We start from the raw sequence: 17695 nt of genomic DNA on the forward strand, positions 1-17695 counted from the left end.
GTGCTGGCTCAACATCCTATGATTCTGGGCAAATCACTTAATCTTCTCTTGCTACCAAAAATGGATGTGTAAAGTAAGCGGTGCTCATGTAAAGTGCTGTAATAATTGCGCCAGATTAAACTGCAAAAAAATAAATAAATGAAGCGCTCCAATACCTTTGTGTCAAGTTCGTGATAAATGAAACTGCAATAAAATAATAAATAAAAAAAAAACGCAGGCATTGTAAAGAACAGCAAAATGCCCTAAACCAAGAAAAACGAAGAAACAACATACCTCCAGGAGGGAAGCGGCGAGGCAAAAGTAAAAAATAGTGCACCACACTAGGTACCTTCCTGATCATGCAATAATCCATGTAACAGGGTCAGCCTCAAGGCAGGACAAACGTAAAGCAGTCACTAACGACAGCAAGGTGTTTTTGAAAGGCAGGCCCAGGAACGAATAAAAGTGATGGGTGTGATATGGGCGTGGTTGAAGCCCTCGAATAGATTACAAAATGACAAGAAGAACAGTGTATGCAAGCTGCTATGCTCGACCTAAAAAGGGGCAGTCAAAAAGTGACTGAGATAGCCTATATAGGCTCCACGCACGTCACTTCCTGCGTGGATGACACCAACGACACCATGTAGAGCCGAATGACACCACTTACTGGCCTGCAGGGGTACTGTGGAACAAACGTTTCTGGATCCACTGATGCCTGGGGAATATTCTATGGTAAGGAATCTGCGGCTTGAAGTCTCTTTCAGATGCTGCCAAATTAAAGCTTAATTGTATGAGGTTATGTTACACTTTCAGAAGGGTAAACAACTTTGCAGCACAAGACAAGAAAAGCATTACATGCCTAAGGAATGTCTGCTGTCTAGAGTATGTTGCACCCACATTCCTCTCAATTTCTTTTTTCCAGAATTAATTTTCAATTGTGGAGCCCTTCTATCTTCAGCACAGAGAACAAAGCTGAAACATGTATGTGTTCCACACTAATTCTGAGGATGATGTCAGATATGAAAGGCCTAAAAACCAATCAGTGATGACATTGATGATGCCCCTGGTGATGTATGTTAGGTAACCTTCCCGGTAACAGAAGTCATGAAAGATGCCTGGTCTTCCGAACCTTACTACTCCCTTCCACAAGTGGACACCCTCTCACTCCTCCCTCGCCTCTCATGCTCCTTCACGGCTGCAATACCACCCCATTAACACTACGTCTCTGATTCACAGTTTAACATTTTAGTCCCACCTCGTCCCACCACCTCTAATGATAAGACTATGCTACATAAATTCCACTTACATACAAGTGCTTTGTAATGTAATGTGTGAACATCATGAGCGATGCATCGTTAGATGGCGTTTCAGATTCAAACCTACCTTATTAAACGTCAGAGCTCATAACTCAGTTTTTGTATTGTAATTATAGCATCACTTCAACTCTATTCCATGAATAAATATCTGAAAAATATGGGGATATTTTTATTGCTGCTATTTCAACAGAAGCCTTCAGCGCAACTCAAATGATCTGCTGTATGTATATTATGTAGTGTGATTAATGTTACACCATAAAATGATAAAAGTTCAAAATGCTAGACATTTATTTACATGGCAAAATTTGCTTCATACACTTGTAACGGACATAGTGTTCAATTACATCTGACAGCAGCAAGACCTTTTCAGAAACCAAACAACCACTATAGTGTGCCATGCAATAAACTATATATACATAAAAAAGTTTAAAAAAGTACAAAATTAGGGATTTATACAAGGTATAAAAAGGAAAAATGCAATAACTCTCACAGAGAACTATTTATGGAAGGGACTTAACTGTACACTTTCTGCAATGTATATTAGTGAAAACATCCAACCATCACTAAGTCAACAAGGGACAACCTGATGTCATATTCTGGGTCATTACGCAAAGTGCTCCAAGAGGATGCTTATCACTTGTACAATATACTATTTATTTACAATAAAAGAACAATCTTTGTCATGTTTTAAAGCAAAGAATTACTCCACCATAGGACCCCTGCACCAATGATGACTGATATTTAATGGCACTTTGTTCTAAGCTGCATTCTTTGAAGCCATGTAGACAAAAAAAATAATTAGCTAATTATTGCCTTTCAGGTGAGCTATTACAAAGCATTAATATCCCGGTGAGTGGACAATAACGCCCATTAATTGCTCATCAAGACGTTCTAAGCCCCAGCCGAAATCGAGGGTGCATACAGAGGTGGAAGGAAAATCTAAAGTCAGTAATGCCCCATTTATGAAGGGCAATTAAGCCATCAAAACATTCCACCTAAGAATGATAATGTTCTATTTAAAAAAAAAAAAATTAAAACCTGAAGTTGTATAAAAGCACCCAGAAGTTCCTGGCTTCTACAGTACATCGCTTCGGTCGGCTGAAAGTGAGAGGGTTTGAAGAAAGAAAAAAAAAAGGTCCGTGCATGCCTAGTTCTAGGGATTTTTTTTTTTTTTTTAAACAGCAACCGTCAATTTGTAGGTAACGCTTCCATGGCAACACCTCAGCCTCTTCTCACGTGACAGGTGAATAAAGAAGGCAAGGCACAGGATGGGATTCTACTCAACAGAACACTGGAATGTTCATGTCAGCAAGCACAATGGCACTGAGTAATGCCTGTTCCCTTCCCATTATATTCAGTAGAGAGATGAACATTTTGATGTTCTAATAAAAGAGGCTATTTAGTATAAACAAATATAAATCAGCATGCTTCACGCAGCCTTCCATCACCTTCGTTTGATGGTATTTGGTTGTGTTTTGAGAACGGTTGACACCATTTTCTAGACTGGTTCTTTAAGAGTTATTCAAATACTACTGAAGATGTGCACTACAACCCATGCAAGTTTGGGCCAACGTAAAGGTGAAAAACAGACCGCAAAGGGGGTTCATAATGGCTCAGTAGCATAAACGCTATGATGCAAATTAGCACCCGTTTCATGAACCACACCTAGAAGTGCTTGCCTGGGATCCATGTCTATTTTTTGTGCCTACTTTGCACTTTCAAAGAACTCACCAAGGCTACAAAATGCAGCAAAAATAACTAAGCATTACAGTCTGCCGCCCAGAGCATTAACAGTTCTCAAAGGCCTTGAAACACAGTTATAGGTCCGAGCTACAGACGAGGACCTATAAAGAGGCTGAGGGCCTCTAACACCCATTACAACCAGAGGCGGAAGAACTATAAAGCTATTAGAACATTTAAACCAGTAGGGGGCGTCAGCAGAATGGAATGATGGAGCAGAAGGTCTGTACAAGCCATTATTGGCCCTGAGCCCCTCCATTATCTTTAGGGAAGCTCTCAGCAATCCAACATTCTAACAGTCATGCCAGTAATTCTGCTCTTTAAGCCTATCTCCGCTTTCCTTAAGGGTGCTAATGCTTCCTAAATCAGGATAAATGATAACAGGAAATTTGATGCAAAGCACAGATTATCCCTTTAAGGGACAGATTTAATAGTCATCAATTGTAAATGCCCAAAAAAAAACTATATAAGAAATGATGCTGAAACATGAGGCCCAAATGGAGCATTACTAGCTTTCGATGTTTGTAACGGTCTTAAATTCTCAGGTGTTTCATCATTGTCCAGTCAATAAAGTGAGCTGTGGTCGGCAGTTTTAAAGCAGTGGTCCTGGCAGCGGTCATGGTCTAAGTTCTATTCCAGTCGGAACTGAATAGCTTATCTTGAGAAACTGCAACATTTTCATGATTCTGTGCAATGGTATGAACACCCTACTTTTAAAATAGGATGTCTGACCAACAGGGCTTGCCAGGAATGAACGTTGATCTAGCTTCCGGATACAGAGATGGACATTCACAGCCACTGACGGTGGAAACTTTGTAAAACTGCCTTCTCAAGTGCTTGGCAAATACTTAATGCTACATCCTTAAATAAATAATGTGACATTTAAAAACACTATATTTATTAACCAACAAAACTTTCTAGCTACACATTTGTATGACATTCAACAAGTACCCCAACACTTCAACTCAAACACTCTGTGGTTAATTTCCGTTTCGAAACTTTCATACACACTTTTTAAACCAAACAGAACTCGAATATCACCCTTATATTAAGAACTGTTTGCGAGCAACCAATTACAAAAATAAACTAAAAACGCCCATTCTTTCCACGAGACAGTTAATACGAACACATAAACAGTACAAAAGTTTTTGTTTGAAATATATACAAAGTTCCTTTGTGATAGTTTGAGTAGATGCTGAGTGTATAGTCCGATGGGATAAATAAAAAAAACAACTGATTGCAGTGCTCCCAAGTACTGTTTGCTTCCTTCAGTATCTGCAGAAATGTTATTATGGGGTGTTTGGAATACACCCAAATTCATCTTTTCTACTGACATTTAAGGAGAGGGTACAACTACATTTCACATTTATGGTCATTTTTCTATCGAGCTCATTCGTTTTGACTTGATGAAGGCCATGCCATGGGTCCTCATGTGAGTGTTTAAGGCAGCTTCAGTTTCGAATGTCTTCGCACAAACTTTACATCTTTTTTCTGATTCTGCACAGTCAGATATCTCGTCTGCCAAACTGGGTTTATCATCCTGATGATTATCCTCTCCAGATCCATTTTGTTTACACACGGGTTGTGGCTCCTTCAGCTTGTGGACTATAAAAAGATGGCGAGACAGAGACACATGGGAGGTGTAACAGAGGCCGCACTCTCGACACTGGTATGATGAGCCATCTGATTTGTGCTGAGGGATATGTTCATGAAACTGTAGAAGGTTTTCTGTTGTAAAGCCACACACCGCACATTTGTGGACTTTGAAAACATTTATCTTTAACTTTTTCAATGGCTGAGTAATTGTGCCGTTCTTAGGACTGAACTCGACAGTGGATTCTTCTAGTTTGCGCTTTGGTGTAGAGACCTAAAGAAACCACAAGAGAGAATAGTTACAAACATGTCGTAAGTCATTAAATGATTTTAACTGTATCGGTTTGAGTGGAGTCTGTCGGTTGGCATCACCAAATCTTACAATAAGCTGCCCGATTTCTAATTGGCTGGTAACAGGAAATCATTCGATTTCTGGAGGGTGTGAATCCTCTGCAGCAAGGTGGAGGAAATGCAGCTTTTCCCCCCATTCACTCTGGCCATAACAAAGTGGCAAAGTCAACATTGCTAACCTCAGTAGATCTGATCAAGGGTTCTATTCTCAAACAACAACTGCTAACCATGAAAAATAATGGAAACAGCTGCCGCCTTCCTCTTCATATATGAACATTGCAATAGGAATGCAAAGGATACGAGGTCCTTCATTCCCCACTAGAGAAAAGGAAAAAATTACTTACCTTCGATAATGCTCTTTCCCATGGCTAGAATTACTGTAGATTCCTCATCTTATGAATACCCGTAGGCACCATGTAAAAAAAGGCAACCCTTAGACTCACTCTTCAGCACACTCCAGGATCTGAGGATGCTACAGGAGGACTGCTGTGCAACTTTGCTGCCAGAAGGACTGTCACTCTGCTACCTTGCTACTGTGTAGCTTGCTGCTCTGCTTACTGAGAAGGAAGACCGGAACTGCACCCTTCATCCCAGGCTGAAGTGACTCCAAGGGTCAGCAGACTCACCTGTTTTGAGCTACAGGGACATAAGCTCTAGGGGCTCCCTGCAACTGCCCAGATGACGTGCTGCCTGGACCTGCAACTAGACCTGCCCGAGCCCTGCTGGACTGAGGTCTTAAACCCTTGGTGTGGCTTTGGTTGAGCCAAGAAAAGGAGACATCTGAAGTTTTGGCCTCTTAGTGAACACGAATGGGGCCCGTTTGCACTCTTTTCTTGCTGCCCGCGCCCATCAACGTGAAGTTCCATCAAACCAGATTTTTCACACCACAGTGGCCAACGATGCCCAGCAATGCGAGATCTGCACTTCATGATACAGCATTGATAGCTTGCAGTTACCACCACTGCGGAGGTCCAGCAATGTCAGTAAGCGATGCCCGGCAGTATCATCACACTATAGGAACTACCTTCATCAACGCCCACCCTGCTCCTTGTGGCCTCTTCCATCGCAAATGCAATTCTTCACACAGGGCTTTAAAGGAATCTCTTTCAGCTGGACTAATCTGGTCCCCGTATCCGGCCCAATCTCCACTGGGGTTGCCCTGAACATGTGACTTTCACCTGGTCTCACAGGGATAACCGTGAGAGGCACTTTGGGCCAGATGTATCAAACATTTTTGCGATCGCAAATAGTTCAAAGGTCTGTTTCCTATCGCAAAAATGCATTTTGGTATGTAGCAAGTCCAATTTGCGATACAGTAACTGGTTACCGAATAGCAAATTGGATTTGCGACTACATACCGATTCGGTATTAAGAAGGGGCGTGTCAAGGGCGTCCCTTCCTAATACCGAACCGCAGAGGTATGTATGATTGTTCTGTGATCGTGAATGCAGTCGCAAAATAATCGCAGTTTTGGTGCTAACCCATTCGCAAAGGGGGAGGGGTCCCCAAGGAACCCCTTCTCCTTTGTGAATGCATGCAAAAACATTGTTTAAAAGCAGGCACTGGTCCCACGGACCACGCCTACTCTTATAAAATGAAATGAAAACTTTTAATTTTTCCTTTTTAAACACGCATCCTGTTTTCCTTTAAGGAAAATGGGCTGTATTTAAAAAAAAAAAAAAAAGATTACTTTATTTACAAGCAATCACAGACATAGTGGTCTGCTGAGCCCCACAGGCTACCATCCCTGTGATTGTTGCCATTCGCAATGGGTCACAAATTGCGACCTACCTCGTGAATATTAATGAAGTAGGGTCCATTTGCGAGCCTTTGCGAATCGCTATATGAAACTCCCAGAGTTTTATATATTCCAATAGAGATTACTTATTGCGATTCGCAGAAAATCGCAATTTGGTAATCGCTATTGGAAATCATTATCCAGCTGGCCCTTTGTGCTTTTAGATGCTTTATTTACTTGAAATCATTAAAACTGCATATCTCTAGGTTTACTGACTGGATTTTTGTTGTTTTGGTGTCAATTGATTAGAATTTACTCTATTTTTCTAAATTCTTGTGGGATTTTTCTTGCGTTGTGTTTTCACTGTATTGCTGTTTGTGAGCTGTATAACTACCTTACTCATTGCCTTTAAGTTAGGCCTGACTGCTTTTGTGCCAAGATACCAGAAGGTTAAGTACATATTGATTTAGGATTTTTGTGGTTTAAACTGACAGGGATTGTGACTATTGCTTGAATAGAGGTCACCCCTCCTTCAACTAACATTCCAATTTCTCACAGGATTGAAATGCAGAGATGAACACCAAATAAGAAACTTCTCCCAGCGTCCCACATAAATAGTTTTGGTAGAGGGACAGAACGATGTTTACTATTTCAGGAGGGAAGTCAAAAGTAATCAGCTGTCACTGTTCAATCTCCACTCATGGAGGTGTTTGTTGTACAGGTTCCAGTACAGGACCTTCCCCCGATGCTGTGAAAGAAGAGCTTTCCAAAGGGGTAGCTGGACAGAGGATAGATGCTCATGGCCAGTCCTGTGTACCACATTCTCAGGGTCCAAGCAAGCCAGTCATTTGTGGTCTTTGTCAGAACTTAGGGTAGGGAGAGATAGAGGTAAGCATGTGTACAGAAGTTCAAAGTCCAACTGAGTTAAGCCTCAGAGGTAGATTTGCCTTAGGAACTCCAACACACAAATGTTTATATACTGTACGTTCCTAGTGGTGGTGAAAAGATCAAGACGAGGATCTCCCCATTGCCGGAAGATGCTCTGTGCCACCTTAGTGTGTAGATCCCATTAGTGATCCAGAGGCACTGCTGGCTGAGTTTGTCCGCCTTCGCATTTAAAAATCCAGCCAGGTGTTTCATGACCAGGGAGATGCCTTGAAGACTCAGCCAGTTCCAGAGATGTGAAGCCCCTTTGTCACAGGACCCACAAACCCATCCCATCCTTCTTGTTGCTTTACCACACATCAGTGGTTTTATCTGTAAGAATCTGAGTCTCTTCCACCTTTGACGGGAGAAAGCCTTTACTGCCAAGCAAATCCATTGTGATTTTAGGAGACTGATGTGGAGACTGCTCTCTGCCAGAGATTAGACTTTTCTGAACTTCACCTTCCCCAGATGCCCTTCTCATCCTAATAATGATGCACCTGTTACAACTATCAGTTCAGGGTGGGGTACGAAGAGGGGCCTACCACTGGTACAACAACAGTCCAGCAACTGTACATCTTGTGCAGTCTCCTCCAACACCTGGACGGAACAGGATAGGTTTCCTACTGCTGATCCCACTGAGACTTCAGATCCTACTGCAGAGTCCACATGTGCCACTTAGCATGGTAAACTAGCAGGATGCAGGAGGTCAAGAGGCCTCAGTAAGACCCTCACTAAGATCCAGGCGAACGGCTGAAACATTGGCATTATAGCCTTAAGGAGGCTGGCCTGGCTTGTAGTGGGTACCAAGAGGTACTTACACTCTGTGCCAGGTCCAGTTATCCCTTATCAGTGTAGAAGAGGTGTTTCTAGCAGCTTAGGCTGATAGAAGGTAGCTATAGCAGAGCAGCTTAGGCTGAACTAGGAGACATGCAAAGCTCCTACTATACCACTGGTGTCATATGTACAATATCATAAGAAAACACAATACACAGATATACTAAAAATAAAGGTACTTTATTTTTATGACAATATGCCAAAAGTATCTCAGTGAGTACCCTCAGTATGAGGATGCCAAATATACACAAGATATATGTACACAATACCACAAATATGCAGTAATAGCAAAAGGAAGTAATGCAAGCAATGTAAAGTTACAGTAGATTGCAATAGGAGCACATAGGTATAGGGGCAACACAAACCATATACTCCAAAAGTGGAATGCGAACCACGAATGGACCCCAAACCTATGTGAGCTTGTAGAGGGTCGCTGGGACTGTAAGAAAACAGTCAGGGTTAAAAAAATAGCCCACCCCAAGACCCTGAAAAGTAGGTGTAAAGTGCACCTATATTCCCCAGAGAGCACAGAAGTCGTGATAGGGGAATTCTGCAAGGAAGACCAACACCAGCAATGCAACCAAAGTGGATTTCTGGACCTGAGTACCTGTGGAACAAGGGGACCACGTCCAAGTGTCGCGACAATGTCGAGAGTGGGCAGATGCCCAGGAAATGCCAGTTGAGGGTGCAAAGAAGCTGCCACCGGATGCTAGAAGCTGTGGATTCTGCAAGAACGAAGAGGACTGGAACTTCCCCTTTGGAGGATGGATGTCCCACGTCGTGAAGAAGCTTGCAGAGGTGTTCCCACGCAGAAAGACCGCAAACAAGCCTTGCTAGCTGCAAGGGTCGCGGTTAGGGTTTTTGGATGCTGCTGTGGCCCAGGAGGGACCAGGATGTCGCCACTTGGAGGAGGAGACAGAGGGGGCGCCCAGCAAGTCAGGGAGCCCTCACAGAAGCAGGCAGCACCTGCAGAAGTACCGGAACAGGCACTTGGAAAAGGAGTGAACCGGAGTCCACCCGAAGACACAAAAGGGAGTCCCACGACGCCGGAGGACAACTCAGAAGGTTGTGCACTGCAGGTTAGAGTGTCGGGGACCCAGGCTTGGCTGTGCACGAAGGAAATCCTGGAAGAGTGCACAGGAGCTGGAGCAGCTGCAAATCACGCGGTACCCAGAAATGCAGTCTAGCGTGGGGAGGCAAGGACTTACCTCCACCAAACTTGGACTGAAGAGTCACTGGACTGTGGGAATCACTTGGACAGAGTTGCTGAGTTCCAGGGACCACGCTCGTCGTGCTGAGAGGGGACCCAGAGGACTGGTGATGCAGTCTTTTGTTGCCTGCGGTTGCCGGGGGAAGATTCCGTCGTCCCACGGGAGATTTCTTCAGAGCTCCTGGTGCAGAGAGGAGGCAGGCTACCCTCAGAGCATGAGATTTGAAAAGATACAGCGATCTGACAATCTTCCAAAGGCTACAGGGCCAAAAAGCAACAATAATTGCTGCAGCAGCAAGGCCTTGCTGGGCCAAGGAGAGACAAAACAAAAAGATGTTGGACATCTTTGCCTGTAAAGGCTGTGTGTTACAGGAAGAACACCAGACAACAAATTTCTCCCAGCGTCCTGCTTATACAGTTTTGGTGTATGGCTGTCAGGCTGCCAGAATGACACCAACCACTTTTGGGAGGGCGATCGAAAGCCATCAGCTTTTGCTGCTCAATCTCCATGCATGAACGTGTAGGTTGTGCAGCACTTGTACAGGTTTGGGTGGAGAACCTTACCCTACTGCTGCAACACAAACTCGAGGACAGATGCTCATGACCAGAAGTTCTGGGTACCACACTCTACTCGGCCATCGCACCTCTGAGTGCAACTGCCATTCATGATCCCCTAGGCATTGTCTGCTTAGTTTGTGCAGAGTACACCGGGACCTCAGATGCCACTGCGGGAACGCATATGCCACCAGGTGTGGTCTACAAGCAGGAAGCCAAAAGTCCAAGAAACCTCAGAGCCACTCTTCCTGAGACCCAGGTCAAGGGTTGAAACAGCAGAATCATAGTCCAAATGTCCTGGACTTGTTAAGACAGAGGAAAGGCTCAGATGTGCAATATGTCCAGGATAGCTCCAATGAAGGGGAACCGTTGCAAAGGAGCCAGGTGCGACTTCAGCATGTTGATGGAAAAGTCCAATGATCTAAACAGGTCGACCATCATCTAGAGGTGGTTTATGATGGTTTGTGCTGAGTTCACCTTTAGTAGCCAGTCACTGAGATATGGGTAGACTGGTACACCCAATTTCTGCAGATGTGCTGTGACCACTTTTGTGAATGCCTGAGATAAGACCAAAGTGGAGCACAGAGAATTGAAAGTGCTTTGGCACACCTAAAACCACAGGTAATATTTGTGGGTTTGCAGGACGGGGATGTGGAAATAGGTGTCCTGTAAACACAACGTCAACATCCAGTCTCCTGTGTCCCTGCAGTAAAAATATAGGCTAGGTTGAGGATTCTGAGCTGGTCTTTCTGAATGAAAAAGTTCAGAGGATGAAGCTTGAGGATGGGGAAAAGGCCTCTATCCTTTTTTGGCACTACAGAATAACAACAGCAACAGCCAGTCTGATCTGATGCCCCCACTGTCTTTATGGCTTCCTTGACCAAGAGAGCTTGAACTTCCCCACAAAGTATGGACAAGCAGTGTGAGTGGCATATGCAGAGGTGTGACAGAAAGTGGAGGAAGCAACCAGTATCACAAAATCTGGAGCATTTATTGGTCGGATATGATGTTCCTCCATCCGGGGAGTTAGAAGGTGATACAGACTCTCACTGGGCGATCATGTGCTGCTGGTTGTGACAAGGGTTTTTGCTGAGGCTGTGGAGTTGTGGCTGATGTCTGGGAAGAGCCTGGATGCAGAAAGCCTGATCCCCACCATCTAACTTGAAAGGACTGGCGCATTCAAGCATGGTCTCTGCTGGTGTCCCCTGTTGAAGCTTTGAAAGGGGCAAGGTTTCTGGGAAAACTGCAGAACAGGCAGAGCTAAGCCTAGAGAGTAGGCAGTAACTTTGCACTCCTTAAATCTTTTCTTAGCAGAGTCTGTCTTCGCTCCAAAGATTCTACAATCATCAAAGGGTATGTCCATTAAGGCTTACTGGTCATCATTGGGAAAGCCAGTGGAGCAACCCAAGTGTGACATCTAAGCACCTTGCTGGTCCTAACTTCCCTAATCACACAGTGAACACTGTCCAGGCCTGAGCATATGGCATACTTCATAGCATCCAGGCCATCTCGTATGAGAGTTTGCAGGCTTGACCGAGTGTCCTCTGGGATAGCTTGCAAGACACTGGCTACTGCATTCCACAACGCATGCCTTCTTTTTTCTTTTTTAGACAACTTAGTCTGATGCAGCTGGTTTTGACAATGTTGCAGGTCAGCTATGGGAACCAATGGAGTTCTGTTAGGATGAAGGCGATGTGATCATATTTCTTTAGTCCCTGGATAAGGCATGCTTGAGTGCAGGATGCCCTAAAGCGGTGCCAGTCTGGTGTTTGGTAGGCTCTTGAGCAGTGTATTAATACCATCTGGATGCAAGCTTATGAGGGTTTGAACATCACCTACGAAGTCACTTTTTGGAAGTAATGGGTTAAACTTCCTCAGACTAGAGAGCTGTCACCAGGCCGTCTTTGTATTTTTTTTGTCAATGTGTTTCTTGAGGGTGAGGTTGGAGTCCAGGGTGAATCCAAGTGACTCGGCATTTGGTGAAAGTTGGAATTCGTAACAGTCAAGGTTCATGTCATTGAGCCAGAGCTGCAATGTTTCTTGTTTGATGTTCTTGGCAAATAACATCATGAAGACTAGCTAGTAGTTAAAAGAATTGCATGAATAACAGAATAGCATTAGGAATAATAGTTAAAAGTGAGGAAAAATGCAGACAAATATATCAGAAAACAAAATTAAGTCAAGGCACACCCTTATCCAGGACCCTTCATCTCAACTAATGTACTGTGGTTGATGCCATTGATGCAGTCTCCAATCGCTATAATATCAAGTGGGCAGAGCAAGCTCACTAAAATACAGGCTGTAAAATTTTACGAAGATGAAATGCAAAAGACTGCTCCGAACAAAGATATAGAAAACAATCGGTGTTCTATACGGTCTGCAGTCAATTAATGTTTTACAGGGTCCTCGCTAGTTGAAATGTACAATGTACAATGGGATAACAGAGCAAAAGTAAGTTCTTTGTTAACAGCTGCAGATGCAGCTACTGGACTTCAAGACTGATTTATCTTTGTATTACACTGGGGCACGTTAGTGATGGAAATGGCTACTGACGTCATGTAGAAGCAGTAGGAAACAAAGGTTTGGTAAGCATACTGTGCCTCCATTTCACTGCAGTGTCAATCTGGGAATAACAGTAGAAACACAAAGCTGGGCGCTTAATGTTACTGGGCCTCAAAGGACGATGACAATGAAAGGATATCTTCTTACACCATTCATCCACACTACAGTTCACTGCTAAAAGGAGACTAGTCTGATCATCTTTTGGCTGTCATACATATAGTGAGCTACATGTGATGAGCTTACATGACTTTTACCTATGTCTAGTAGATGAAAAGCATTAGTGCTGTGCCGAAGTACAAGTTTTAAACGCATATATTATAAATTTCACTGAGATGCCAGTCAAAACTTACGTTCATACACTTCTGAGCACTACTCTTTGAATTTGTACAATTTGCACTTTTAAGTACGAACGTGCAATTGCTTAGTGAATGTACCATACTGATCCTCTTGTGAAACAATGTTGCTATTTAGCAATATAACAATTTTCTTCACTAGGGAGAGAATGAATACAAAAATGTTCATAACATACTTTGAGTTTTCCCACGAAATGTGGAAATCATTTAAGCTTTGATGATATCAACAACAATAGTAACGACAATATCTATGGAACATTTAAGGCACGTGTGTAATATTTGGAAATAGCGTACCTGATTGTCTTCTTCTTTCTCTACAAGTTCTTCCGTGGGTGTAGTTTCCGCCATCACTTCTTCAGCATCGGGTTCTTTATCATCGTGAGGAACATCAATATTCTTTTCCAACACTGACTCCTCGACTAAGGTGCCATCTGCATTGGGACATTGGCTAAAAACAATAAATGAGGGACACACCTGCATCATTAGGTACATTCTTATCAGATTTGGAGCAAAACAGCAGTCCAAATGTGATAGGCATGTGACAAGGATGAACGATCACAGCTACAACCTTTAAAAAAGCAGAGATTTTTACAACCATCCAAAAGCTGGCCTGCCCTTCGTGATTGTGTGGTAATTTTTAGACAATGAAATAGAAGACTCAAAACCTGCCAAAGGGTTTGGTAGTAACATCAAGTTCTCCATTTTCTGAAGAAACTATTGATTCAGGATGAGAATGCACAAATGGAAGTTTCATCTTCCATATGGATAGCATGGTAGAATAAATCCTAATGGTCGATTCTTCTATAGAATTCGTATTTCCACTAGAACCTGTAGGATTTCACATTACCACCAAACCCTGATTAACACCCATGGAGTTGATACATAAGACTTTGAAAGTACTCCTCTAGAAGGAAAATACACCAGAAAAACTACAGAGCAAAGGTCACCTTGCCATTGCATTGTTTTAGGACAATGTGAAACATGGGATTCTGTGTATGCAGCAGAGAAAACGGACAGACCGACCCATATTTCATTAGCAAAGGCTAAAGGCAACAGGACCAAAATGCAGCAGTTTGTGGAGGGTAGGAAGGTAAGGGAAAACCAATCTGAGAAACCACATGTAATGGGTACATAATTCTGAGTGGCAAAAGATAATGCAGTATGATGGAATGGCTTTAGGCTCCTCGTTACCGATGGTGGAGAGGGACAGAATCCCAATGATCAGGCCACAGTGAAGCTGAGATAAAGACATATGGCCAGAATCTTAGTTTAAGACGAGTAACGCTTACATCCAAGTACTGAAAGCTGTTAATCTTTAACCCACAATTGGCCATGAGAGAGATATATTTTATAGGACGTTTCATAACTATCAAGAAATCATACGTCCTACAAATTAGAAATAGAGGACAAATAAGAGGAGAATGATAAATGGCTGTGTTAGTCATGAGGGACAGGAGAACAGGAATTCTGGAATAAGACTGTCAATCGTGGATTTCCAAAAGCAGACTACAAGCTTGGGGCCAAAGAAGAGGAATTCTATGTAGTGTGCTGTGTCACGGAAGAATGAAATATCAGTGATCTGCACACCATTTCTCTTTGCGAGCTATTTCTATGAAAAAAATATCTGCAAACAAGCAAGAGGATAGTCAGTGTTTTTACTTGCTAAAACAGTAAAATGTGATTGATGTAAACGATTTAATGATTAATAATTATTAGTAATTGCTCTGCTTAGCATTCCAAGCGTTACTGTGCAATTTCATCAGAGAAGTAACCACCTGTAAATCTACCAGTGAGGTTCAGTAAGGTTCAAAAAGAAGGGACAAGGCATAGCATTAAGTGATGGACTGCTCCTTCTGGGATGGTGGCAGGACTAAGTTATGCAATGTTTCTTCACTTCTGTAAATGGATTGCTTAGCTAAAACACCATGGAATGGAACACTACCCAGAGTAACCCTGCAATTTTGCATCACAAAACATTCTCCCTACTGGGAGGGTTCCCAAAGGGAATTTCCTCCCCATTCCAACTTTTCCATGTTGAAAATGGAAAAAATTGTTGACTGTAACTTGAGGAGGAACAACATATGCATGTTATTCCCCATTCAGACATAGGAAACACAGAATGGGAGAAGTAAAATTGCACGAGGTCAATCAAATATGCCAGGTAACAGTTTTCCCCGGCAATTGTATCATCTGATATTCTGCAGTGGTAAGAAGGAGACTGGCCTCCAGGCAATCAACCACTGTCGGTGCCAAGAGAAAACATGATTTCATAGAATTGTATATTAGTGTTCTGGTGTTTCTATGTGCTCTTCATTTGTGGCCAAATTGGTTTTCTACATCCCAACTTCTTTTTAGATAAAGATTGCCTATTCTAAAGTGTTTTATACTACGAGGCGGTCATTGGGGCAGTACACACAGTAAAACAGAGACACATACAGTGAAAGGAGATACAGGAATTTTGACATGGAAAGACGTTCTCTGTACAGTTAACACAGACATGGACTTATGGTCAGGTGGCATGGAGACACTAGAACAGGGCTAGTGAAGAAATAACACAGGGACAAAGACATGCATGCAGCCCCAGAGAAATCTGAACACAGACATTCGGACCCATTCCACAACTTAAGTCAAGACATTTCTACTTAAACAGTTTGGGATCAGGTGGTAATCTTTATGCGTTAACATGTCTCCAAGCCTTTGTAAGTTATACAGATGGCACTCGATAAGCAAACTGATGAACTGTTTAATACCTGAATTAACTAGCAGAACAGATCTACAATGTAACTAGATGGTTTGAAGTAATTTCCTGAGATACTCCCTCGCCTGTGTGTAGGAGATGTTGATTAGAAGTTTGTTTTTCAGAGAGTACTGGGAACTGTAACTTTATCCTCAATCCTAAAAAGGGACTTCTTCAATTTCTGCTGGTAATGCAACACAGGGCTCTTATATTTACCAGGTGCTAATGTTAAATTGGCAAATACAAACCTCTAGTAAAAATAAAAAATAAAAAAAATAAAAAAACTTACACACGCTTATAAACTTTTCGAATCCCTTTGTGCTTGATTCTGTTGTGACGGCAGAGGCTGTGTGATGAACTAAAGGATTTCTCGCATTGTCGACAAGGATGCCTCTTCATTTGCTGTTCATGAAGAAAAAAAGAACACAGAAATGGTATCTGTCAAACTGAAGGATCTACAAACATCACTGAAGCTAGAATGGCGGACAACAACTTTTACTGCTAATTGCTGAGGAATATCAATTGGTTAATTGAATGATGACTGTATAACTCAACTGAGGCAAGTCGAATTCTACCAGGTTTACTCAGACTTAATACTAGTGCATTACAGGCAGTTCAGATAATTGGAATGGGATTTGTGCTTATTACCATTATTTATCATAATTTTAGAGAATATTCACTTAGGAACAAGATATATTTTATGGAGGCTTTAGAAAGAGCCCAGATCAGGCATTTAGCTCTACTGTTGGAAAGAGCAGCAGACGGGACAAAAAAAGTAATAAAACTTAATTTGCTCTGATTTTGTTTAACAAGGAAATAAACCGTTACTGAAGTGTGAAAGTAGCCGGACAACTTAGGTATCTTAAAAAAGGGCACACACTTTGCATATCCTACTCATTGAGGTGTATGTATGTTTGAGTTTTTGGCGAGATTTAACTGCCTTTCTGATACTGGAAACTTGCATACAATCAGTAATAAAATATGAATAGAGATTAGGTGCAGTACACATGCTTTGTTACACTACAGCGGCTGAATAGCAGCATGCCTTTTAAAAAGTATGCTGTCAAGTACATCTCAGTGTATGACTGAACCTTTCGCTCATAATATCGGTGGAAGGAAGAGAAATCGGTACACCTAAGAGGGCACAGAAAAGCAAGAGCATTCCAGGAGAAGGCAAACCCTGAATGTTGGCATATGGGCATGAATAGTTACAACTGTGCCTCAGCCAAGCAAAATTACCCAAAGCAAATGCATTCAAAAATCTTAATGGACAAACTGATTTGCAGATATTAGTTGTGGCCCGGCACATGCAGGCAGGGGTTTGGCTTAGTCACTTATATCCGGGTGATGTGAATCTCAAATTTCCCAACTAAAAAGCAGTGAGCAAGCGGTGTCCAAGGTTCTGGAAGGACCGTTCCAATGATGAGCAGCATCAGTACTGATCTGCCTTAAGTGGACCTCTGTGGCAGATTCAGAGTTTGACAGACATGTACTCCATTGCAATAGTGATTGAGTACCCTGTACACCAAACTCAAGGCCCCCCGCCCCATTATGAGTCTGGCTGACCAAAGGTTTTACGTCGACAGAGTAAAATGTATTATGCCAGCGTAAAACTTCCAGGGATATCCTAGCCGACAGTAAAATAAAAATATAAAAAAAAGCAAAAATAACCACATCTCACCATTTGCACTAAGTAGGGCAGAAGGTCAGTGGCTTACTTCTGATGGTACCTTGTGGACATAACATAAGGTGATGATGCAGGGAATGTAGAATGTGAAAACAGAGTAGAGAAGAGAGAGA

General features: G+C 42.5%; 1 protein-coding gene across 5 annotated transcripts in view; it reads right to left on the reverse strand.

Moving 5' to 3' along the window:
• Positions 1-1559: 1559 nt before the first annotated feature.
• ZNF532 (zinc finger protein 532) overlaps positions 1560-17695 on the reverse strand; it is a 213703-nt gene continuing 197567 nt past the window's right edge. For 4 of the 5 annotated variants that reach the window (XM_069220276.1, XM_069220267.1, XM_069220287.1 and 1 more), the window contains 3 exons: positions 16185-16297; positions 13453-13606; positions 1560-4902 (listed from right to left, as the gene is read on the reverse strand). In XM_069220276.1, coding sequence (XP_069076377.1) covers positions 4408-4902; positions 13453-13606; positions 16185-16297 — 762 coding nt within the window. In that variant the 3' untranslated portion in view covers positions 1560-4407. The remainder of the gene's footprint in view (positions 4903-13452; positions 13607-16184; positions 16298-17695) is intronic. The other variant, XR_011200972.1, reaches the window with a different exon arrangement.

This window comes from Pleurodeles waltl, chromosome 1_1, assembly GCF_031143425.1.
Source record: "Pleurodeles waltl isolate 20211129_DDA chromosome 1_1, aPleWal1.hap1.20221129, whole genome shotgun sequence".
In the NCBI taxonomy this organism is placed as follows: domain Eukaryota; kingdom Metazoa; phylum Chordata; class Amphibia; order Caudata; family Salamandridae; genus Pleurodeles; species Pleurodeles waltl.